Source organism: Balaenoptera acutorostrata, chromosome 10 (assembly GCF_949987535.1).
Source record: "Balaenoptera acutorostrata chromosome 10, mBalAcu1.1, whole genome shotgun sequence".
Classification (NCBI taxonomy): domain Eukaryota; kingdom Metazoa; phylum Chordata; class Mammalia; order Artiodactyla; family Balaenopteridae; genus Balaenoptera; species Balaenoptera acutorostrata.
The window spans coordinates 86,255,742-86,278,208 of NC_080073.1; the positions used below are offsets into that span (position 1 = coordinate 86,255,742).

Here is a 22,467-nt window from a genome sequence, read left to right on the forward strand (position 1 = left end):
GAATGCTGAAAAACGATGGTTATGTAAACGCTTTGCCAAACGGAAACGTTCAGGATCAGCCAAACTTAATAAGTGTTACTAGAGTTTTTAAGAATACTTACATTTTTTTAAAGTATCTTCATGTTTTCAAATTAATTTTATTCTGCTTTCTCTCCCTTTTGTAGACAAATGTGGCGGTACTGCCTCCTTTTGTTAAATAACAAAAGTGGTGAGGAGACTTGTACAATATTAATTGAGAAATCCCACAGGCACACGACTAGAGTCCACAAAACCAACGACTCTGGACCCCAACCAGGAAACAGGAAACAGATACTGAGTCGCATTTCCCCGCCCCCTTCCCTGCTAGGCAATAGCAGACGGCCAGTGAGGAGGGGAAGAGGCGGGGGCAGAGGTCTCGTTCCCGCCCCCGCCGTTTCAGTTTCCTAATAGGTCCGTAAAACTGATATATAAGAGGCTGCAGGCCACTGTTAAGCGCTGTAAGAGTTTAGTAGTAGTTGGTAGCTATGTCTGGCCGAGGCAAGGGCGGGAAGGGTTTGGGCAAGGGGGGTGCGAAGCGTCACCGTAAAGTTCTCCGCGATAACATCCAGGGCATCACCAAACCTGCTATCCGCCGCCTGGCCCGGCGTGGTGGAGTGAAGCGTATTTCTGGTCTCATCTATGAGGAGACCCGCGGGGTGCTGAAGGTGTTCTTGGAGAATGTCATTCGCGACGCTGTCACCTACACCGAGCACGCCAAGCGCAAGACTGTCACCGCTATGGACGTGGTTTACGCGCTCAAACGCCAGGGACGCACTCTGTATGGTTTCGGCGGCTAAGTTTCTACGCGGTCTTCGTCTGTAAAGCTCTTGTTTACTCACAAAAGGCCCTTCTCAGGGCCACCCACTTGGTCATATGAAGGGCTGTTATCTAACACAAAGGAAAACCAAAGGTAATATTTGATGCTTTATATTAATATTGGGTGCCGATTTTAATTAAGGCAGTCACTCTTTTTTTGTAGACTCCGGCTGTCGCGTTTATTTGGTCTTTTCCGAGTTAGACATCATCTCAAGATGGCGGCTCTCAGACATGCCAAAAACAAAATCTCTTATAGTAGAACTGCTGGAGTTTTTACTCAGATTCAACAGAAGTGAACTGCATTTGACGTGGCATCAGTTTTCTAATTTCAACATGTTTGAGTTTGTTTTACTCCGGAAGCATTAAAATTAACTTGTCCAGAGTGTCCCAATGACCCAGCATCTACTGTCCTGAAGAGGGCACCTGGGGCCTTTAAGCAGCCTTCTTCCTACAGAAAACGTTGCAGATACCTCTGAATAGATAGAGCCATAGTTAGTGAACTCAAATCGGGTGGAAGAGACATTATAAAGTTTTGTCTTATCTAGTGTACTCCTGAGGACGCGTTGGAACTCTAATATGACTAAGAGGTCAGCAATCTTAATGCTTTGTTTACAAAATGTTGATAATGCGACAAATTCTTTCATATGGCCATCCCACCTCTGACTGCATCCTTACCTCTCTGTTTTCCCACCAGGCGGAAGAGATGCTCTTCAGACCTTCTCATGCTCACCCTGCCACCTGTGTTCTAAATCTTTCACTCCCAGAAGCTTTGTGTTTGTGTCAGTGAAAACACACCCAGAGACAGTTTCATTCTGTCCCTGTTATCTTAAGATAGTTATTAATGGAGCCAACTTCCACTATCAATAACTTATTTGCACAGTAAATTAGTTGGTCATCCTGATCTAATCATAGTGATATCCCAGCTTAAAATTTTATTCCTCTTTCTACTGGCTCCTTCCCATCCACATATAAATATGTTTCAGTGTCTCTCAATTTAATCCATACCTCTACCAATTACTAGATCCTTCCCATTTATCAAATCTCCAAGCCCTTGGGTAATCTGGAGTCACTATCCTCATGTCTTTTCATGATTATATGACTTCTTCACAAATCACTCACTGAATATATCCTTGGCATAGTTACCAGTGACCTTCGAATGGCCAAAACCACGCACAACTGACGCTGTTTATTACTCCTGCCTTCACAATCTTCTCACAGTGTTTTGTGGTACCTTTCTTCCTAACCCGGATCCTATTGTTCTCCATGATCCTTCTCAGTTTGCTTCTTTGGGTCCTATTCCTCTGTTCTGTGGTTCCACTCAATTAACAAACTCTTGTTCTCCATTATCAGTTCATAGATCCTCCTTGAGCCGTCTCTTCCACAGTGTGCCATAAATGGTGAGGCATCTTTGCACCCCAAAAATTGAATATCAGCTGAAATGGAGCAGAATATGCCACCCCAAAATATGCCTCTTTGGCATAAGGATTTTTTTGAGCTAAGGCGCTTGAAAACCAGCTAATGCAAGAATGGGGCTCTGATCTCCCCTTTTCTTCTCGAAAGCAGATAATTATCCCATGTGAAAGGTGCCATCCCTATACCAGGAGGAAATGAACATTCTTATCACCAGAAATGGGGAGTCCCGGATGAGAGAATCTATACAAACAGACCTTGTTAAAATAATCCTTATCTTCCTTTAGTCTCCCCATATATTTTAGTTGCTATTTCACAATTACTACTCTTTGTTCAACCTAGTATATAAGCACTTAGGCTTAACTGCTTTTTGGGTCTTCATTTTCCTGTGAAGACTCCCATGTACATGTAAAAAGATTAAATAAAATGTGTGTGCTTTTCTCCTGTTAATCTGTTTTATGTCAACTTAATTCTCAGGCCCAGCTAGAGACCCTAAAAGGGTAGAGGAAAGTTTTGTTTCTCCTATACAGCTTTCTAATCCCTATAGTGGCCTGACAGGTCTCTCTACCTGCATTATTCCCAATCTACAATCACTCTCTCCCACTGCAGAAATCTGAGTGAGTTGCAAAGTTCATCATGCCGTGTAGGAAAAGAGAGAGAGAGAGAGAGAGAGAGAGAGAGAGAGAGAGAAAGAGAGATTCTGAGGCTGGACAGCCTAACATTTATTCCAGGCCTGATAGTGCCACCAAGAGGGGCAGACAGCTATTGAGGATCTCCCTGGAATAAAATGCTGCACTGGCACCCTCTCTCTCTCCCCCACCCCTTCTCCTCCTCCTCCTCCCCCTCCCTCTCCACCTCGCTGCCTTCTCCTTCTTTCTTCTTCTCCTTCTCCTTCTCCTTCTTCTTCTTCTTCTTCTTCTCCTTCTTCTTCACTTTGTGTCAGAGTTTGTGAAGAGTCTGGGATCTTACCCTACTTACAAGATAATAAGATAACCTGTAAGTCTTTCATGGCTGCTGGCAGTAGACACAACACTCCTAGGTCAGAGACAAGAGGCTTTATTACAGCACAGCACAGCAAGCAGCAATTTTGCATTGGATCTCCTTGTCCACCAAGTCCCACAGGGGCGACCTGGAGGAGCCCAGGCGGATACTGCACACACAGTGGGTTTGCATCACAGCCACGGTACAGCTTGGGGGATTGAACTGAGTGTACTAAGCAAATTTGCTCTTTGTCTGGGGATAGCCACTACCCCATTCTTTAAGGTTCCTCAACCCTGATAAATGGCATTCTTGGCACACCCAGTAAGAACCCTCAGGGCCCGTGGCAGATTGCCTCTGCCAACGCTGGGTTCGAAGGCTACACAATAAGGGTGTAATTGTGTTTTGCCCCAAGTTAGTGTAACCTCCTTGAATATTCAGTCTATGCATTGAAATATGAGTGACACCAGGAAAGAAGAAAGCTTAGCCCTAACTTCCAGTAATTTATAGCTTGGTTGAACCAGAAGGTTAAACAAAAACAATTAGAAAAAATAAAGTTAGACTATATTCAAGTAGGAACACTGATCGTCAGAAATTTCATTGTTAGAGCCCTTTGCAGGAAAGGGAACGATGAGGATATGAGGAAGAAGGTCATATTGTAACCGAAAGTGGGGTCTGGCTGCTTGCTGCTCAGAAGCCAATAAAGAGGCAAGGTTGGTAGAAAGGAAAGTTTGCTTTATTTTGGATGCCAGCAACTGGGGTGGGGGGAGGGGGAGGGCGAACGCCTGTCCAAAGGCTGACTCCCCCCCACTGACAATCAGTGGGCAAGAGCTTTTCCAGGCTGAGGGAGGGCGCTACATGCAGAAACAGTAGTCAGCTCTCACAGGCATCTTGAAATGAGTCAAGTGGTGGTCTGACCAGCATCATCTTGATTATTAAGTACAGTTAGTCTTTACTTCCAGGGTCGGTTTGTTCCCATTTCTTTGAGGCCATTTCTCGGATTTGTGGCAGCTTATGTCATGGCTACAGTCTGGTCATCATGTAGTTAACTTCTTCCACCTGGCGGGGGTTTCAGTACCTACAAGACAGGTTACAGGACGTGGCTCAGAATATTATCTACAGCCCTTGAGGAGGAACTAAAGGTCCTTGACTATGCTTAAGGACTAAACTATTATTATTTGGTCTTCTTTGACAGTTTTCCTTTGTTTCTGTATTTTCTCACTTCTCTGATTAAACTTATTCTTTGGCTAAAGTCTTTCCACAGACAAAAGTCAGGCTGAGGACCTGGGGGGGGAGGGGGGTGGGCAAGAACCATAGGGTCCTGCCCCTTTTCAACATGACAGCCGGGCCCAGAAGGAGTAGCAGGTATTTGGCTGAGGGAAGAGCAGGGAAGAGTGAGGGGAGAGGAGGCAGGTGTAAGGGGGATTCTCTATGTTACTGAAGAGTGCTCAGTTCTGCGAAGGACTGAGTATACGTTAAGTTACGTCTAAGTATACGTTAGACTCAGAGACTAAACGTGTGCTGAACACAGAGGGGATGGGATTGAAGGACCAAGTAGGCACCACACATTCATGAGTCACATAAAATTCTCAGTATCTATGAGGCATCTCATACTTGATATCTTAAGTCAGCCACCCACTTGACCTCTGTCCATAGGATGAAGACAAAACCCATTGGTGAGTGACAACTATAGACCAAGCAAATATACCCCTGGATGTTTAATAGAGCAACTGTGTGTGATTGGCCCAGCTACCTTCCACCTGCTCAGTCCCCTTGTTCAACTTAACTCTGGTCCTCAGAAGCCCATCATCAGGAAGGAAGGCTGATGTGGCAGAGAGCAAAGGAGATTATATGAACATTGTGTAAATAACAGGATTCATCTAGTGAGGACCTTCCACCTGCTTGTCTTATCCTAAGTATGCTGTGCTGTCCATCTATTTCCCCATGCTTTTTGCAACATGGTTTAAATTGATTAAAATTTCTAAGCATTTTAATTTGGTCTGTGAGCCTTTCTGCTCTGTGACCTCTGGGAAAGTTGCCTGGTAGTGTGCTTGGAGGTGAAGGGTGGCAGAATATGTCACCCTAAAATATGCCACTTTGGTTTATTTTGAGCTAAAGGCACTTGAAAAACAGCAGGTGCAAAAGAGCACTCTGACCTATTTTCCTTCTAAAAACAGGAAATCAAACTCCCATATGGAAGATTCCCTCCCTGTACCAGGAAGAAAATAGCATTCTTATCACCAGATAGGAAGCTTAAAGCAGAAAGAACTCTGCATTGTTAAACTAGCCCTTATCTTCCTAGTTCCTTTTCTACCATTAACTATCCTAGCCCAAGCTCCTTTGTCTTGTCACATTTTCATAATTTAGTTTAATTTAGTATATATATAAACCAGGTAAGAGCTGTACTCTAGTGTCTGTGGAGACACCCCAAATATTTCTACTCAAAGAACTCATGACCCTTTACTTACCAGTTGCGTGTCCACATTTAGCCACTAGACACCTGTTGGTTCTCAGAGTTAATCTATACATCAGCAACGGCGATAGTAACACCTCCAGCATTGTGAAAACACCTTAGGGACTGAAGACCCAACTATGGCTAAGCAACGTTTTTGTGCTTCATTTCTCCCATCTGTACCGAACTACCCTACAGGCTACCAAATGGTAAGTGTGAACTCTTTCATAGAAAGAGTAGGTGGCCCTGAAAAGGGCCTTTTAACTTTGCTACAGAAAAGAAAAAACCTTACAAAGCTCAATCTTAGCCGCCGAAGCCATAGAGAGTGCGTCCCTGGCGCTTGAGCGCGTAGACCACATCCATGGCGGTGACAGTCTTGCGCTTGGCGTGCTCGGTGTAGGTGACGGCGTCCCGGATCACGTTCTCCAGGAACACCTTCAGCACCCCGCGGGTCTCCTCGTAGATGAGACCGGAAATGCGCTTCACCCCGCCACGCCGGGCCAGGCGGCGGATGGCAGGTTTCGTGATGCCCTGGATGTTATCACGCAGAACCTTGCGGTGACGCTTGGCTCCCCCTTTCCCCAGGCCTTTCCCGCCCTTGCCGCGTCCAGACATGGTAGAAGAAAAACTAAACACAGCAGCTAAAAGAGTAACGCTAACAACCTGCAGCCCATTATGTAGCGATTGTGCGGACCTTTCTGAAAACTGAAAGACCAGAAAGGCGGGAAACCGTACTGAGTCCCCGCCCCTTGCTTCTAAGACCTGAAGTGAACAGGCGCTAGGGCGTTTTACTGGTATTCAGAAAATAAGAATCTTTAAACAGAAGCATCAAATGTATACACAAAGGGAATTGCCTCGTTTAAGTATGTTTGTATGTGTTTAAAGACTTATCCATTCCATATATTCTTGGATCTTTGCCACTGGCCTTTAAGCCCAAATTCCCAAAACAAATTTATAAATATATTGACAAGCAACCACGCCAGGCTTTGGGCTTGGAATCCATGAGCAAGCTGCTCTCAAACTGTATTATCGGGCATGTTTATTAATCTACCTGAGACTCAGTGGCCTTATCCATAAAATAGGATCAATACTATGGATAATGGAGTTATTGTAAACAAAATAGCATCTAGTTCGTGAACAATAAATTCCTATCGCCCTGGACTTTGTTCTTAAAAACAAAGTATTTATAATACCGACAGGCCTAAGACACATGGAAAGATTTCAGAACATTTCTAATATAACACCAGTTTGTACAGTGTGCTTTCACTTATACAGAGTAAGCATATAAATTTGAACAATGAAGGATTTCAGAGGAAAAGAATGTAAATTGTCAGGGGCTAATAATACCCTGTTCTTATATAGAGGACAGAGGGTGGAGGGGTGATTGTCCTTTCCTGTGGTTGGTGCATGGAACTCATGCAAAGCTATCATAAACGCCAATGTTAGGCAAAGAGATTTTATGTAAGTGCCAGAAGTAAAAATGTGATCTTTCCTAGATTTTTATATTATTTAAAAAAAATTGTCGAGCACATGGGAGCACTAAGATTTAAATGATGTCCTTGGAATAAATAGAATGTTCAAAATAAGAGATTATTTTTACTTCACACTATGATATACCAAGCACACTGTCCTAAGATCTGAGCAGTAGCTCAACCAAATTACCCCATCAGTAAATCTGAGATTACAAATATCAAATTTCAAAACTCAATTTACTTTTGAGGTAGTGGCAGCAATAGCTAAAAAAATCACACACCAACATAAACGAACCAAACTTCTGTTCAATGGACATCACTAGAACAATTCATCACTAGAACAACCAGAAGAAAGGAAAACACTGCTATTTATGCAAAAACAAAACAAAACACACCAAAAAAAGAACATTAATTTGTTAAACAAGCCTTGGAATCCAAAGCAATACACAGTAGCAATTGCTAAAGAAAGATCACAGCTCTTTTTACATTGTTATTTTGAAATAACTAAATTCACAAAAAGTTGCTCCAATAGTACCTAGAGTTCCTCGAACCTAGTTTCCCTTAATGGTGAAATCTTATTATATTATAATATCAAAGGCAGGTAATTGACATTGGCAAAGTACTTTTAACTAGCCTACAGGCCTTATTCAGCTCTCACCAATTTTTCCATGCACCCATTTGTGTGTGTGTGTGTGTGTGTGTGTGTGTGTGTGTGTGTGTGTGTAGCCCTGTGCAATTTTATGTGTCACTACCATCTCAACGCTGACACAAAACTGTTCCGTGATCACCAACGAACTCTTTAATGTAACACTTTTATATTCACATCCACCCACTTCTCCCCTGTCCTGGGGCAATCACTAATCTGTTATCCACCTCTAGAATTGCCATTTTGATAATGTTATATACATGGAATAATACAAAATGTAACATTTTGAGACTGGCTTTTTTCACTAAGCATTACCCATCTAGGTAGTTGCATGTATCAATAGCCTCCCTTTTTATTGCTGAGTAGGGCTGCATTGCATGGGGTATGAGAATTTACTTAACCATTCACCAGCTGAAAGATATTAAGTTGTTTCTAATTTATAAATAAAGCTGTTATGGACTTTCATGCACAGAATTTTTGTTGTTTCTCCCCAGCTGCTCCGCCCCCCCAATTTTGGTTTGCTTTTTGTATTTCCTGCATTCCACCTGAAAATTACATTTTTTAAAATGGCAGAAGTGCTGCGATGATGACTGGGAGCCTAAAAAGCCTTTCAATAGTCACATAGAAATCACATTGCATTGCCATTATCACTTGCAGCTTTGCTTCAAGGTTCAAAAACATTGCACTGAGCTATTCCCACTGTTTCTGAAGTGTGACTTCTGGTTTCTGTAGCTGAGGATTTGCTCCAGTAACAGTCTGCAACATTTGTTAAATTAACTGTTGGTGTCCAGTTTCTTTGGTTCCTGCCACGGGACGTGTGTTCTCACTTTTCTGCAGAGGTATTCACTTAGCTCCTGAAGAGCCTCCAGTGTTGCCTAATCCCCCTAGACCTGGAGTAAACCCAGGAATAAGGCTGGGCGTTCCCATTGCCAACGTCTGTAAAACCTAACTGAATCTACAAACCTGGCATTGCTCTAGGGTTTGTCCTAGGATTCTGCATTTGTTAGAGGAAAGTTAGGAGCTGTTGTCTCATTGGCTCTTTGAGGATGAATAATAGGTGATTATGGCAAAGCCTAAGTTCTGCCTTAGTGACTATATCATGTTTCTCATGCGGGTTGCAGACACATTCTGCACAATCTGAATTTTCAGTTATATGCTGCAACAACCTATAAATTCCTGGTGTGCTGAACATACTTATTAGTTCAGGCCCCAGATTTGGTGCACTAGTGCTATGCCCAACTGTATCACTGACAGCCCTGCTGCCCACTCTGCTGGTGGTGCTGCTGGAAGTTGAACTCTGGAAATCCCATGGAACCCATTTTTTGGGTACCAGGTCTCTATTTTCAGTACAGAAAGTATGACGACCTTTACCAGAGGATGTATTGCTCAGTACAGAAGCAAATAAGTTAACACCAAACTGCTCTCCAGTAGTACTCAGCCTGGGTTCTTGAATATGTTCATGTTCATGTGCACACACGTGTATGTGTGTGCATGTCACATAAAGCATCCCTAGGATGCTTTCCAGGTTGCTCAAGGACCCACTCTTTTTCTCATACCTGATGTCATCCCTGGACTTCTTGTATCAGGGAGAGGGAAATTTGAATTATTTTGCCTGATCTTATAATTAAATTGACATAGATTAACGGGGGAAAAAAACAATTTGTACGCACGGAGGTCATTCAGAAATGAGACCACCGAAGTAACCAAAGCAGGCTATATATATATTTACATTATATATATATGCCATATATATATATATATATATACATACATATATATATATATACACACACATACATATGGCTTGTACTTGGGGTAGCAGACAAATGAAGTTTGCTTATACAGCTTTCTTAGCATTAATTCCCAAATTCTATTAAGGATACTTTCTATTCTCATACTGGTATAAGGATATCTTCACATGGGAGGTTTATTTCTCTTTTAGGGGTTAAGAGGATAAGAATATTTATATATCACCTATTTTCCCCTGGCTGTTTCTCAAATAACTTTAAGGATTGCAGAGGAAAAGTAGTTTCAGGGGTCAATGTCCTGTTCTTATATGGAAGACAGAGTGTGCAGGGGTGACTGTCCTTTCCTGGGATTGGTACATAGAATACTTGGGGGGGGGGAAGGGAGTTCTGCCCTCCTCCAGCCTTGTCTTGGTGGGGGTCGCGGGGATTTTCTGTTCCCTTGCGATACAGTTCCTCAAAGTGAAATTATAGGTGGCTCTGAAAAGAGCCTTTGGGTTTTAAGTTGGCACTTGTTGGCAATAATAATTTATGCTCTCTCCCCGCGGATGCGGCGCGCAAGCTGGATGTCCTTGGGCATGATGGTGACGCGCTTGGCGTGGATGGCACACAGGTTGGTGTCCTCGAAGAGCCCCACCAGGTAGGCCTCGCACGCCTCCTGCAGCGCCATCACGGCCGAGCTCTGGAAGCGCAGGTCGGTCTTGAAGTCCTGCGCGATCTCGCGCACCAGCCGCTGGAACGGCAGCTTGCGGATGAGCAGCTCCGTGGACTTCTGGTAGCGGCGGATCTCGCGCAGGGCCACCGTGCCGGGCCGGTAGCGGTGCGGCTTCTTCACGCCGCCCGTGGCCGGTGCGCTCTTGCGGGCCGCCTTGGTGGCCAGCTGCTTGCGCGGCGCTTTGCCGCCAGTCGACTTACGAGCGGTTTGCTTTGTACGCGCCATTACTTATTTGCAAAATAAAGGGACTAAACTGGAAGGTTTGCTTCTATATTTATACAGGAACAGAATCACTCTGATTGGATTGTGAGCAATTCCTGTTAGTCATCCGCTGCTAAATTACGGAAGTGCTCCGAGCGATTTAGGATTGGTTTATCTTCGGTGCAAGTTTGGGATTGGTGAATTTCAATTAGCAGACATCTTCCCAGCCCCTTAAAAAAAAAAAATTTTTTTTTTCCGAGCCGTTTTATCGATAATACCCACACACTCAAGTATTGTCCAAAAACACATTACTCATTTAATATTCTTCAACTTTTCTCCTGTTTGGATATACAAAATAGAATGTGTTCGGAAAAGTTCTTTAGACTTTAGACACCCGCCATTTTCTGCAGTTAACCCGTTTTCATCGGATCTTAGTCCCAGGCCTTCCCCCTATTTAAAAATCCATCGTCTAAGCATCTCATGAATCCTGTTCCACATTGACCGTAAACATCTAGTTCACTGTAACATGGTCTTCTAAGAAATACTGTTAAGATGTAAGAAATTTTGTATTATTCAGGGGACACGCAGCAAAATCCCAATATCCTGGAATCCCTGGATCTTTAGTGTCGTGTTTGACTCAAAACTGGTTATTTGGCTCTGTTGTTTGGTTTTGATGCATTTAAGATGTCAGCCTGGGTCTAATGGTGAGAGCCGTCATGAAAAGCTTTGCGATGTGGAACCTTAAAAAGATGGCGGCGATCGAGTCTTTCTTGATAACACTGCAATGGGCCGGCATTTCGGGACTCTTTCCGAGAGTCCCAAGGTGTCCCGGACAAACCCGACAGAGCTGCGGTCAGCACTGGACTAGGCTAGATAACAGGATTTCCTTACCTGGTTTCCGCATCCAAACGCGAAGACTTTCATTTAATTAAAAAAAAAAAAAGTGTTTTTTTTGTGTGAATGAATTTATAGTCTTATAACAGTGTTGTAAATCAACCAATAGGAATGTACAAAAGGGTTCGTTCTTGATCCAATAAAAAAGGGAGTTTTTGAATCCTAGTTTACGTACTAGTAATCTATTGGTCGACTTTTGTCCAATCAAAGTTTAGCTTTGTGAGTGTTCGTTTGTATATCCTTGCTATAAATACTCGCGATGTCCCTTTTGTTCTCGTTCTTTTAATCCACCAGTTTTGCTTACTTTGTTTACCATGCCAGAGCCGGCTAAGTCTGTGCCAACGCAAAAAAGGGCTCCAAAAAGGCACTGACTCAGGTTTAGAAAAAAAATGGTAAGAAACGCAAGTGCGGCCATAAGGAGGGCTATTCTATCTTTATCTGTGTCTGTAAAGTGAAGTAGGTCCACTCGGACCCCGGCATCTCGTCCAAGGCCATGGGCGTCATGAACTCGTTCGTCAGTAACTTCTTTGCATCGCGGGCGAGGCGTCGCTCCTGGCGCATTGAAACAAGCACTTGACCATCACATTCAGGGAGATTCAGAAGGCCGTGGGCCTGCTGCTGCCCGGGGTGCTGGCCAAGCACGCCGTGTCCGAGGGCACCAAGGCTGTCACCAAGTACACCAGCTCCAAGTAAATTTTTCTATGCCTCTAGCACTTCACAATAGTTCTTTTTGAGCCACTCATTTTTGCATATGGAGAGCTATAATATCAAGATTTGTCAGTATTTTAAAAACATGTTTTTTTCTTTTTTTTTTTACAGTCATTCTTTAAAGCGCAGGAAACAGTATTGCACTATGAGAGGTTTATTTGAATTTTTGTTCTTCAGTGCAGCAAAGAATTTGAAATGTGTGTTCTATGAACCAGTAGGAAGTTCTAGTATTCTGGGTTTTGTGTTTTTATTTCTTAAAATCTTTAAATTGTTCTTGTAGCTAGTCATTGCTTAGATTGAAAATTTTATAGTGCGTAGCTGTGGACTTAAAGTTGTGTAATGCTGGTACTTGTATTTGGGTTCCTTGTTTTAAATATAATGCCCATGTTACAACAAAATAATTTTATGTGCTTCACAAATATTAACTCATGAGAAGGTGTTCGTACTTTACAAAGGCTCGGAATCTCAGTTATACAGTATATACTGGACTAGGCCTGGGGTATTTACTGGAACCTCAGAGTTTAATCTCAACTACAAGTATACTCTCAAAGGTGAATTTTCAAATTTGTATTAAAAAGAAAAAATTTTCACTTTATTTGGTCTTGAGGCTATTATTGATATAATCAACCCTACATGGTACTGAAGCGGGGTCTGAAATACTCAATTTGACTCATTTTTCTTTTATATTTCATTTTTGTATTCCTTGCCTTCAGTCAGTGTTAGGTTCAGTATTCATTTACACAGGAGGAAAAAAAAAAAGAAGAAACAAAAAACAGGAGTAAGAGAAGATGTACAAGTGCAGGGAGAACAGGGTATATGGAATGAAATGTACAGTTTTCCTGAGTTAATATTTTCATAGTTTCTGTATTGCTGAAAGCAAAATGACTTCGATAAATTGCTTTTAGTGCTTCTAACGGCTTATAGACTTGCTATTTGGGCGGCCAGCAAGACACTATCAATGTATGTGCCAGGTCAGTATTGGGTGTGTGAGTAGAGGTTCACATAGTTGTGAAACAATGTTGTTCACATTAAAGTTTTTTTTTTTTTTTTTTTTTTAATGTAGGTCTTCTGTTAGATAAAGATTGCAGTTTCAGTTCATCATATCTGTCATTTTCTATGACATGGATTGATGAAGATGCCAAATGTGTTGGCTGTCTTTATTGCTGCATAACAGATTGCCTTGAAATTTCTAGCTTCAGACAACACACGTGTATTATCTCACAGATTCTGTGGGTCTGGGCAGGGTTTAGCTGGGTCCTCTGTGAGGATGCGATTGAGGTGTTATGCAGGACTGAGGTCTCTTGGATGTTTGGGGAAATATCCGCTTCCAAACTCATTTACTGGTTGGTTCTTTGTAGTTTTAAGACTGAGGGTCTTATTTTCTTGTTGGCTGTTGGCTTGAAGCCCTTATGGGCTGTTAGTTGAAGGCCTCCCTCAGTTCCTAAATAGCCCTGTGAGTTTCTTGTCATTTGGGCCTGACAACAGGGTTAATTGATTCATCAAAACCAGCATGCAAGAGTCAAGGATGTTACAATCCTAGATAACATAGTCATATACACAAATTTTTTTACATCCTGTCACCTATGGTCACCTGGTTTGATGGTTAAAAGCAAGTCACAGGTCACATCCACACTCAAGGGACTTGATCACACAAGGGTGAACCTCAAGAGGGGAAATCCTGGGGGCCACCTTAAGAGACCATCACAGGACCCAGCAGGACCAAAAGACAGTTAACTAACAATTGCTCCTTCTTTCCCAACCCCCTCCCCACACCCCTGCCGCCACAGTACTGGGATTGGTTCAAATGGCCTGCAGGCAGGAAACCTATGTAAGGAAAAGGCACCTAATACCTTGAACTCCTTTTAAACAGGCCTCTTCCAGTGACTTTCTTTTGAAGCCAAGACGCAGAAGAATTTGTTCATTCATTAATTTGGGGACTTCTTTCCCCTTTTCCTTTGCAAATACTGACAACATGAGAAAACCTTTGGTGTGGCGGCGTCCCAGCACAGGGCTAGATGCCCATGTAGCTCGGTTTCTGACATTATAGTTGAGAAAAGAAACCGGAGGATTCTTGAGATGAATTAAAGTTGTTGCTTTATTACAGACTACCAGGGAATAGATTTGAAAAGGCAGGAGACAAATCCCAAATTCTTTGTAGATTAAAAAACATCTGGTAATCAGTTTATATAATCCAAATATAAATGCTTTTAAGGGAGAGAAGAAACGGCCCATGTGCCACCTGGGCCTCCTCATGGGTGCCTTCACTCTCTACAGTCTTAGCTTCTTTCATTATACCTCTTCCCTTGAGTTGCCCTACTAGGGGCTGAATAAAATTTACCAAAGTTTTGAGTGAGATTTGAGCAGGCCAATAAGGCATTGCCTTTATTTGTCCCCCAACACTATTCATAGTTTGTCAAACAGTAATTCTGTATTTTGGAAAACCTAATAAATTAGTAAAATCTTAAAGTTCACTGGTTAATTTTGCAAGACCGAGAATTCCTAAGAATCAGAAATACTATTCAAACAATGTGAGACGCTTAAGGGTTCTACACTGGAAAAGCCGTCGTGGGGCATTAAAACTGCAACACGGTGTAAACGTTTGATGCACTCAAACCTAAGCAAACATGAGCTGCATTAAAGCAACTGCACCCAAAAATGTAACAAACTTCAGAACTCAAGTTCCTGACAAAAAAAACTGAAAACCAATTCAGTGCAACGAACTCTTTCAAGCGAAGAGTTAGGTGGCCCTGAAAAGGGCCTTGGGCATTGTTACAGAAAACTAGTTTGTGGGTGCCGACTTAACCGCCAAATCCGTAAAGGGTGCGTCCCTGGCGCTTGAGCGCGTAGACCACGTCCATGGCCGTGACAGTCTTGCGCTTGGCGTGCTCGGTGTAGGTGACCGCGTCCCGAATTACGTTCTCCAGAAACACTTTCAAAACCCCGCGGGTCTCTTCATAAATAAGACCTGAGATGCGCTTTACTCCACCGCGACGAGCCAGGCGACGGATTGCAGGTTTTGTGATCCCTTGAATGTTATCCCGCAGGACTTTGCGGTGGCGCTTGGCGCCCCCTTTACCCAAGCCCTTCCCGCCTTTGCCACGTCCAGACATCACTGCAACTAGTTCAGGTACTGTACTCACAAATATGGAGAACAAACCGAAATTCGCATTTAAAACCCGGCAGCGGACCTTTTTGAAAACTGCAAATGAGGGTGGGGAGGGGGAGGGACTAGTTCGTAACCTAATTTATCCCCGCCCACCATGCCTGAGAGTCAGTGGGGCGGAGCCGAAAAGAGAAGATTGCTTTGTCTGCTCATTCTCTGAATTCAGTTTAACACCTCCTGTTTAAGGGCATTTAAAAAAGTTCTCTTGTTTATCAAGGGAATGAAATAATTGTACCTCTTAAGCCAGCATCTGTTTTTCAAGTTTGGATATTTAGGCCAAGTCATTAACCGAAATTGTACATTGCCTCTCATTTTAAACGCATATCTGAAATGCAAACGAGTCCCTGCCTTCTCCCTTCCCAGAGAAGCATTTTTGTATACTTTAAATGAAGGTGAAATAGTTATGGTGGTAAACTTGTCTTAGGGAGCGAGGAAATTTCTGAAATCCATTGGGCAACAAGGCTTTACCGCTGGCGTGTTTGTTTTGGGGAGGTATGACTCCATTGCTTGCGCCCTCAGTACTTGCTAGCTTTCACCTTCTGACGTCCAGGACCTGTTTTGTGACAGGTGTTTTCTTATTTTTTGGTTTATTTTTTTCATTTGTAGAATGGAAATGTTAACCACGACATCACAAAGGTGTTCTGAAAATCAAAAGGTGAATTTTGGGTCAAATGCTCAACACAGTCATTGAGGACTACTGTAATTACCTGCGGAAATTCCATCTTCACGATTCCATCTTCACAGATTGACTTTCTCCCCAATATTCTTAAATCTCTCAATCTAGGATTTTGCCATCTGGGCCTATGTTCAGTTGCTTTCATAATCTCCATATCTTTTTGTGTGCAAACTTTTTATTTAAGAAGTTAGTGCTAAACTTACATGATTACATTTAAATTTATATAACTCCCCCAATTTAACCAGCAGTCTCCATTGCCATCTCCACGCTCCGAACACAATTCCCCCTAGGACTGTATTGTCTGATAAAGTAGTCAGGAATAACTTTTGAGCATTTGGAATGGGATTGATGTTGCTGAGGAGCTGAATTTTTAATTTTACTTAATTTTAATTAATTTAAATTTAAAGGCTGATACTCCATTTCAGTTATTGGAAATTTTTAGGTGTGTTTGAACAACCTGGGCATGTGAACTTAATTTTAAACAACAAAGTGTATGTAATTTAAATACAAATAATTTCCAGTAAAAAATTAGTGTCCAAATGACTAAAATATAAACCCAATTTGGTAGATTTAAATTGAAAAAAAGAATGTAAGATATTGCATTAATAATATCTCTATATTTATTACATGTTGAAATGAACATATCTTGGATGTTTTGGGTTAAATGCAATATATTATTTAAAATATTGCATCTCTTTGCTTTTTAAAATGTGGCTACTGAAAATTTTTTCATTAAATGTTTGCCTTGCATTGTTTTCTTTGGTCAGTGGTGCTCTAGAATTTTTCCTTTCCCCTCTCTGTTTCTTGCTCTGTATCCAACCTTGCTATCATGGGCTTTGGAACACAGTGGACATTCAATGTATTTCTAAGAAACCCAATTACAGATACTCGTCTCAACTAGAATGAAGCATTGCAAAAATAAATAAAAAAATAAAATCACATTAGAGAACTAAGGCAGGCTTGTGGAATAAACCATTACTTATCAAGGCAAGAAAAGATGAATACTAGAAACACTGTTGACCTTAGAATTCTTCAAGGGCAGAATATCAGGAAATGGAGAGTACCTGAAAATTTATGCTTATTTTTTTTTCCCAAAAGTGTGTTTCTTGAGAGGGAACATTCAGAACTGATTATGAAAGCAATGAGTGTTCTTTGATTGATAGATTGTGTTTGATAGATTGTGCACTCAGTGGTTTTATTAAAAAAAAGAAGAAAAGAAATCATTTAGTAGAAGTACGAAAGCATTTCCTTAAAAGAAGGAAGGCCAGAAAACAATTTACTATTTCTGGAAAGTAGGTAAAGACCAAGAGAGAATGAGGTTAAAAAATCAGGTAAATTACTTTGGAGTCTAGAAAGAATAAAAAGTTAAAGTGTCCATTATTTGATTCATGAGTAAAATAAGAATGTCAAGGAGTTACACCACGGTGTGTCATAGAAATTTATCTTGAAAGTTTATATATATATATATTTATATACATATATGTGTGTGTGTGTATATATATATATATATATTTTTTTTTTTTTTTTTTTTTTTGGTAAGGATTCACTGTGTTGATCTTGGGTGGCCTCAGCCTGCAGGATTTCAGTTCCCCGGGCTAGAGACCGAAGTCAGGCCACGGTAGTGAGAGTGCTGAATCCCAGCCACCAGACCACCAGGGACAGTGGCCAGTGACAAGGCCCCTGGCCCCCTGGCTTTGCAGAAATGAATTCCCACAAAGAGACGGGAAGTAGTGAAACAACTAAAGTGTTTATGAGGAGGAAAAAGAGTACTCGTGAATAGTGTGGACTTAAAAAATATTCACCGCCTAAAAATTGAGAGTTATGTTTTATTCGGCGGAGATTTATTTTTAATTAATTAATTATTTTTGGCTGTGTTGGGTCTTCGTTTCTGTGCGAGGGCTTTCTCTAGTTGCGGCAAGCGCGAGCCTCTCACTATCGTGGCCTCTCTTGTTGCGGAGCACAGGCTCCAGACGCGCAGGCTCAGTAGTTGTGGCTCACGGGCCTAGCTGCTCCGCGGCATGTGGGATGTTCCCAGACCAGGGCTCGAACCCGTGTCCCCTGCATTAGCAGGCAAATTCTCAACCACTGCGCACTAGGGAAGCCCCTCGGCGGAGATTTTTAGGACTTAAAAGCCTGGGAGGCAGCATCTCAAGTAACCCTGAGAGAACCGCTCCTAGGAGGCTAGGGGAGAGCCAGGTTTTATAGACATTTTGCAACAAAGGGCAGGTAGTCAGGAACATCAAAAGATTATTGTTAATTAAAGGAAACTAGATATCTCAAGTTAAGTAATTTAGCTCTTTTCTATGTATGGGAAGATGCAAGAGTCTGGGCTTACCGAACTCATTCCTTTGATATGCACCTCACCTGTCTGGGGCCAGTATCCTGTATTTTCACATCCTGAGTTTCCTCAGGGCTCACTGTATGGAGTGGCTGCAGTCTGATGGCTGCTAGATGGCGGGTATTCTTTCCTTCCTAAGTTCCCTCAGGGCTCAGCAGCTCACATTGGAGGGCTGCAAGCGCTGCTGACTGTGACATCCTTTGTTTACTGATATGGCAGGAAATATTCCATTTCTCAATAGGTACACATGGGTGAACTCAGAGAGAATGTTGAGTGCTCGCAGTAGTTTAAATCACTTATACGGGGCATCTCTTCCAGGTTTCTTTTGGCCAATCATCTTGCTTTTCTTGGTTCTGAGTCGTATTTGGATTATCTCAGGGTCCTGCCATGTGTGCTCCTGCATCTCTTAGCCAAGATGGATTCTAGCAAAGAGGCCTATGGGTAGGTTGACATCACTTACTATGGGATGGTGCCCCCTCCTTATTTGACCTCCAAGGAGTGTTTCTGCGCATGTGTAGTCTGGAAGGTTTCCTTGACCTCGAGAATGAGGTATATGTGGTCTCTTTATCTTTTATCTGGGCAGGACTCAGCTCCTCTCTGCTCCTGCTATTATCTTGGTCTTGGAGTATCTGTCCACAGGCGACAAGCTCCAGCTGCTCAGCCTGGGGCTCATCTATCTCCTGCCTCAGTGTGAGAAAAATTGTCTGAGACTTGGAAGTAAGGAAAAAAGGAGGGCCCATGATGTCCAATATACAAGGTTATAGACCACACAAGGATTCTATAAAAATGTACTTAGATCATCTATTTACTATTGACTGTAGGTACCAAAATTAGTGAAGTTACTTAACTGGCAGAGCTTTGTTTGGCAGAGAGGCAAATAATTTCTGTCCAGTGGAAGATTTATGACCTATTGGATAATAAAATAATTTTATTTTAAACTAATTTAACAGTCCTGTTCTAACATATCTTTGTTACATTTTCTGTAAGTACCCTAATTTATTAAATGTTCTTTGAACCTACCATGGCATTTTACCTGTTGGTTCATTTATTGAAAAGTGAAGCTCTTTGACACATGCTCATTTTTATTTGCTGAATCCTGATTTTGCCTTTTTGAAAAAAAATGCAAGTGAGATATCATGTGATTGTGACTTGATTGGAAATAAAGGGGGATTTAGGAGAGGTGCTGGTTCTTTTCACCTTTTTCTTTAGGCCCGGGAAATTGAACACTTGTCACTCAACGTCATGGCAAATCATCATTGGTAAGCAGCATACAGGAAGGTGGAAATTGCAGACAGGAAAGCATACTCTTTATCAGGCATGGGCTCACTGAGGATAAAGGAAAGGTTCTGGTCACTGCAGAACAGCTCTGAAATCTGTTAAGATATATATAAATATCAAATTAAGGTAAAGGAACCGACTGAATTTCGTTTTGTTGTCATATGAGAACATAGTCTAAAAAGCCTGCCCAAGTGTTTTTTAGTTATTCGACGGGAAAGAGTTTCTGTTTAACTATTTATTAGGGTCTAATATCTGAAGTGTCTATGAATTTAGATGCTAATTTATAGGATATTGAAAATGTCAATGATTTTTGTCCATTAGAGATGACTATTATCTCTTTCCAGTAGAAAAGATAACGTAAAGGTAATAATATAATTGTACCATAGGACAATAAACCTTTTCCATCTAAATTTGCTCATTTGATTTTAATTCAATCTTCTTTCCTTTTCCCAGGTGGAGGGCGGGTGGTGGTGGTGGTGGTCACGAATTTTCCCGCTGTATATCTTGGTTCTCAGCTGGGGCCCCTGCAACAAAACACAGATTAGCAAAGGAAAAATAAACAGGTTTGTTAACATGTATATTTCATACATACAGTAGCAGAGACCCAGGAGAAAGTAATCCAAAGAGGTGGCTTATAACTCCACTTTACATAGCATCTTCAACAAAGACTAGATTTGTAGAGAAATGACAGGACAAAGAAAAGCACTTTTAGGCTTCTAAGGTCAACAAACTTTGAGAAGGTAAATATATGGGAGGAAACGAACAGCGAGGTTTGTTAGATTCCTCTGGAGCCTCTCTGGTCTAAACAGCCTGTGCAGTCTCCAGTACAGAATTTATATCCTGCTATAAGGCAGAAAGAAAGAGTAGAGAGAGGTTTTTCTTCGGATTATTGCTTATTAACTGCCTAGGGAGGTAAAATAAGGGAAAGCATTACAACAGTTCTATCGACAAAGTAAGTGGCTCTAAAAAGAGCCTTTTTCAGTTCAGAGTAAGCAATAGCCTTGGGTTACGCCCTCTCCCCGCGGATGCGGCGGGCAAGCTGGATGTCCTTAGGCATGATGGTGACGCGCTTGGCGTGGATGGCACACAGGTTGGTGTCCTCGAAGAGCCCCACCAGGTAGGCCTCGCACGCCTCCTGCAGCGCCATCACGGCCGAGCTCTGGAAGCGCAGGTCGGTCTTGAAGTCCTGCGCGATCTCGCGCACCAGCCGCTGGAACAGCAGCTTGCGGATCAGCAGCTCCGTGGACTTCTGGTAGCGGCGGATCTCGCGCAGGGCCACCGTGCCAGGCCGGTAGCGGTGCGGCTTCTTCACGCCGCCCGTGGCCGGTGCGCTCTTGCGGGCCGCCTTGGTGGCCAGCTGCTTGCGCGGCGCCTTGCCGCCGGTGGACTTGCGAGCGGTCTGCTTTGTACGAGCCATGACGATAACAGAAAAGAAAACTGGCTTGAGAGTAGTATGGTGCTGTTGCCGGTTCTGACCTTATTTATAGGTGCAGATCAGTCTGATTCCTAGTTCCCGCGCTGTGATCCAATTGGTTGTCACATTGCCTTCAGGAGAAATATGGTTGGATTCCATTAAAGATTAAATGAGCTATCGAAATTTTATTTCAAGTTTACAGTCCACTTTGAATTGAGTTCATAACAGTAAGGTTTCCTTTAGTATAGATTTTAGTGTACTTCATTCATTGCATTTTTCTGAAAAGAGAAACAACAAATGGACTAAACAATTCTAATGATGGCGTCATTCGCAGAATTTAAAAAGCCCGCCCAGACATGTCATTGGTCAGCTATTCCTCCTTTGTTCTCCCATTTATTTTATTCATATATTACTTTTGGACACCAAGTTCGTTTGACTATACATGTATATGTAATAATGTATATACCTCGTGCACATACAAAACCACCACTCAACATGAGGCATTATGGTCTGTCTTGTCATTTACATACATATACGTTATCCATAGCCTACAAGCCCTAATTTATGTCCTGACACAGAATTCCCTTAACAGGGATTCTTTACGTGAGTTTACAAACGTATTGCATCTTTTCAGCTAAAGGAATGGCAGAAAGCTAGTTTCATAAATTTTTCTAAGAATTTATGGTGCATAAAATGTGACCAACGGCTAACAATTTAACCCCTTTGTGGCAAAGATGGGAGCGGTTTCCCAGTTTTAAATGCAAAACTTTTAACAGGCTAGTATAAACAAAACTTAAGCGTAACGACACATTAAAACTTGAACACGTCTCCTACACTTACGAAGTATTTCAGCGCTTTCCGGGAAAAAGTGGGTGGCTCTGAAAAGAGCCTTTGATTTTCAGAACGGAGACTGAAGACCTGCTAAACGTTTCACTTGCCCTTGGCCTTGTGGTGGCTCTCGGTCTTCTTAGGCAGCAGCACAGCCTGGATGTTGGGCAGGACGCCACCCTGAGCGATGGTCACGCGACCTAGGAGCTTGTTGAGCTCCTCGTCGTTGCGGATGGCCAGCTGCAGGTGGCGCGGGATGATACGCGTCTTCTTGTTGTCGCGGGCCGCGTTGCCCGCCAGCTCCAGGATCTCAGCCGTCAGATACTCCAGCACCGCCGCCAAGTACACGGGGGCCCCGGCACCTACCCGCTCAGAGTAGTTGCCCTTGCGGAGCAGGCGGTGCACTCGCCCTACGGGAAATTGGAGCCCAGCTCGCGAGGAGCGGGTCTTAGCCTTGGCGCGAGCTTTGCCTCCTTGCTTCCCGCGCCCAGACATACTGAGAGCTAACAGGGGAAAAACAGCCACAAGAAAAGCGAAAAAGAAATGTTCTATAAAGAGCAACAAGATGACAGTTATAGAGCTGGGTGGAATTGTCAAATACGAGGTAGGATTGGTTAAAATCGTCTTTTTACTAGACAACCAATAAGAAAGGAGATGTGATGCAAGTAAATTTACATAATCTCGTCATTAATGCATTATCAAATCAGTTCTGGAT

At 42.5% G+C, this 22,467-nt stretch overlaps 5 protein-coding genes and 1 pseudogene across 6 annotated transcripts in view; 2 read left to right on the forward strand and 4 right to left on the reverse strand.

The window, feature by feature from the left end:
- Nucleotides 1-6,390, reverse strand: part of LOC103004316 (uncharacterized) — a 353,565-nt gene extending 347,175 nt beyond the window's left edge. Inside the window, 2 exon segments of the mRNA XM_007179046.2 lie at nt 3,544-3,577; nt 6,004-6,390. Coding sequence (XP_007179108.2) covers nt 3,544-3,577; nt 6,004-6,289 — 320 coding nt within the window. The 5' untranslated portion in view covers nt 6,290-6,390.
- LOC102999720 (histone H4) lies at nt 501-1,904 on the forward strand. Its single transcript, XM_028165682.2, has 2 exons — nt 501-928; nt 1,529-1,904. The coding sequence occupies exon 1, from the start codon at nt 504-506 to the stop codon at nt 813-815; it is 312 nt and encodes a 103-aa protein (XP_028021483.1). The 5' UTR covers nt 501-503; the 3' UTR covers nt 816-928; nt 1,529-1,904.
- An 889-nt stretch (nt 6,391-7,279) lies between the features above and the next one.
- Nucleotides 7,280-20,990, reverse strand: LOC103020394 (uncharacterized). Its single transcript, XM_057555779.1, has 3 exons — nt 20,519-20,990; nt 14,859-15,185; nt 7,280-10,479 (listed from the first exon to the last, which is right to left on the reverse strand). Exons 1-3 carry the CDS (start codon nt 20,925-20,927, stop codon nt 10,067-10,069), a joined length of 1,149 nt encoding a protein of 382 aa, XP_057411762.1. The 5' UTR covers nt 20,928-20,990; the 3' UTR covers nt 7,280-10,066.
- LOC114237375 (histone H2B type 1-H-like) lies at nt 11,662-12,040 on the forward strand (annotated as a pseudogene).
- LOC102997883 (histone H4) lies at nt 14,834-15,172 on the reverse strand. Its single transcript, XM_007179024.2, has one exon. It carries the CDS (start codon nt 15,163-15,165, stop codon nt 14,854-14,856), a length of 312 nt encoding a protein of 103 aa, XP_007179086.1. The 5' UTR covers nt 15,166-15,172; the 3' UTR covers nt 14,834-14,853.
- Nucleotides 19,366-22,249, reverse strand: LOC103020116 (histone H2A type 1-B). 2 transcript variants are annotated; one of them, XM_057554208.1, is made up of 3 exons: nt 21,765-22,249; nt 20,987-21,055; nt 19,366-20,034 (listed from the first exon to the last, which is right to left on the reverse strand). In XM_057554208.1, the coding sequence occupies exon 1, from the start codon at nt 22,245-22,247 to the stop codon at nt 21,855-21,857; it is 393 nt and encodes a 130-aa protein (XP_057410191.1). In that variant the 5' UTR covers nt 22,248-22,249; the 3' UTR covers nt 19,366-20,034; nt 20,987-21,055; nt 21,765-21,854. The 2 variants fall into 2 exon arrangements, with proteins under 2 accessions (XP_057410191.1, XP_007177445.1); XM_007177383.2 differs by lacking the exons at nt 19,366-20,034; nt 20,987-21,055 and adding an exon at nt 21,103-21,202.
- Between the last annotated feature and the right edge of the window lie 218 nt (nt 22,250-22,467).

What these genes read in the sequence shown, in the direction of transcription:
- LOC103020116 (XM_057554208.1), bottom strand. Translation starts at nt 22,247, where the DNA reads ATGTCTGGGCGCGGGAAGCAAGGAGGCAAAGCTCGCGCCAAGGCTAAG.
- LOC103020394 (XM_057555779.1), bottom strand. Translation starts at nt 20,927, where the DNA reads ATGGCTCGTACAAAGCAGACCGCTCGCAAGTCCACCGGCGGCAAGGCG. An exon ending in CATCCGCGGGGAGAGGGCGT is followed by an intron (nt 15,186 to 20,518) that starts AACCCAAGGCTA and finishes TTGTGAGTACAG; the next exon opens with TACCTGAACTAGTTGCAGTG. An exon ending in CACCCTTTACGGATTTGGCG is followed by an intron (nt 10,480 to 14,858) that starts GTTAAGTCGGCA and finishes TTTGCAAATAAG; the next exon opens with TAATGGCGCGTACAAAGCAA.
- LOC102999720 (XM_028165682.2), top strand. Translation starts at nt 504, where the DNA reads ATGTCTGGCCGAGGCAAGGGCGGGAAGGGTTTGGGCAAGGGGGGTGCG.
- LOC102997883 (XM_007179024.2), bottom strand. Translation starts at nt 15,165, where the DNA reads ATGTCTGGACGTGGCAAAGGCGGGAAGGGCTTGGGTAAAGGGGGCGCC.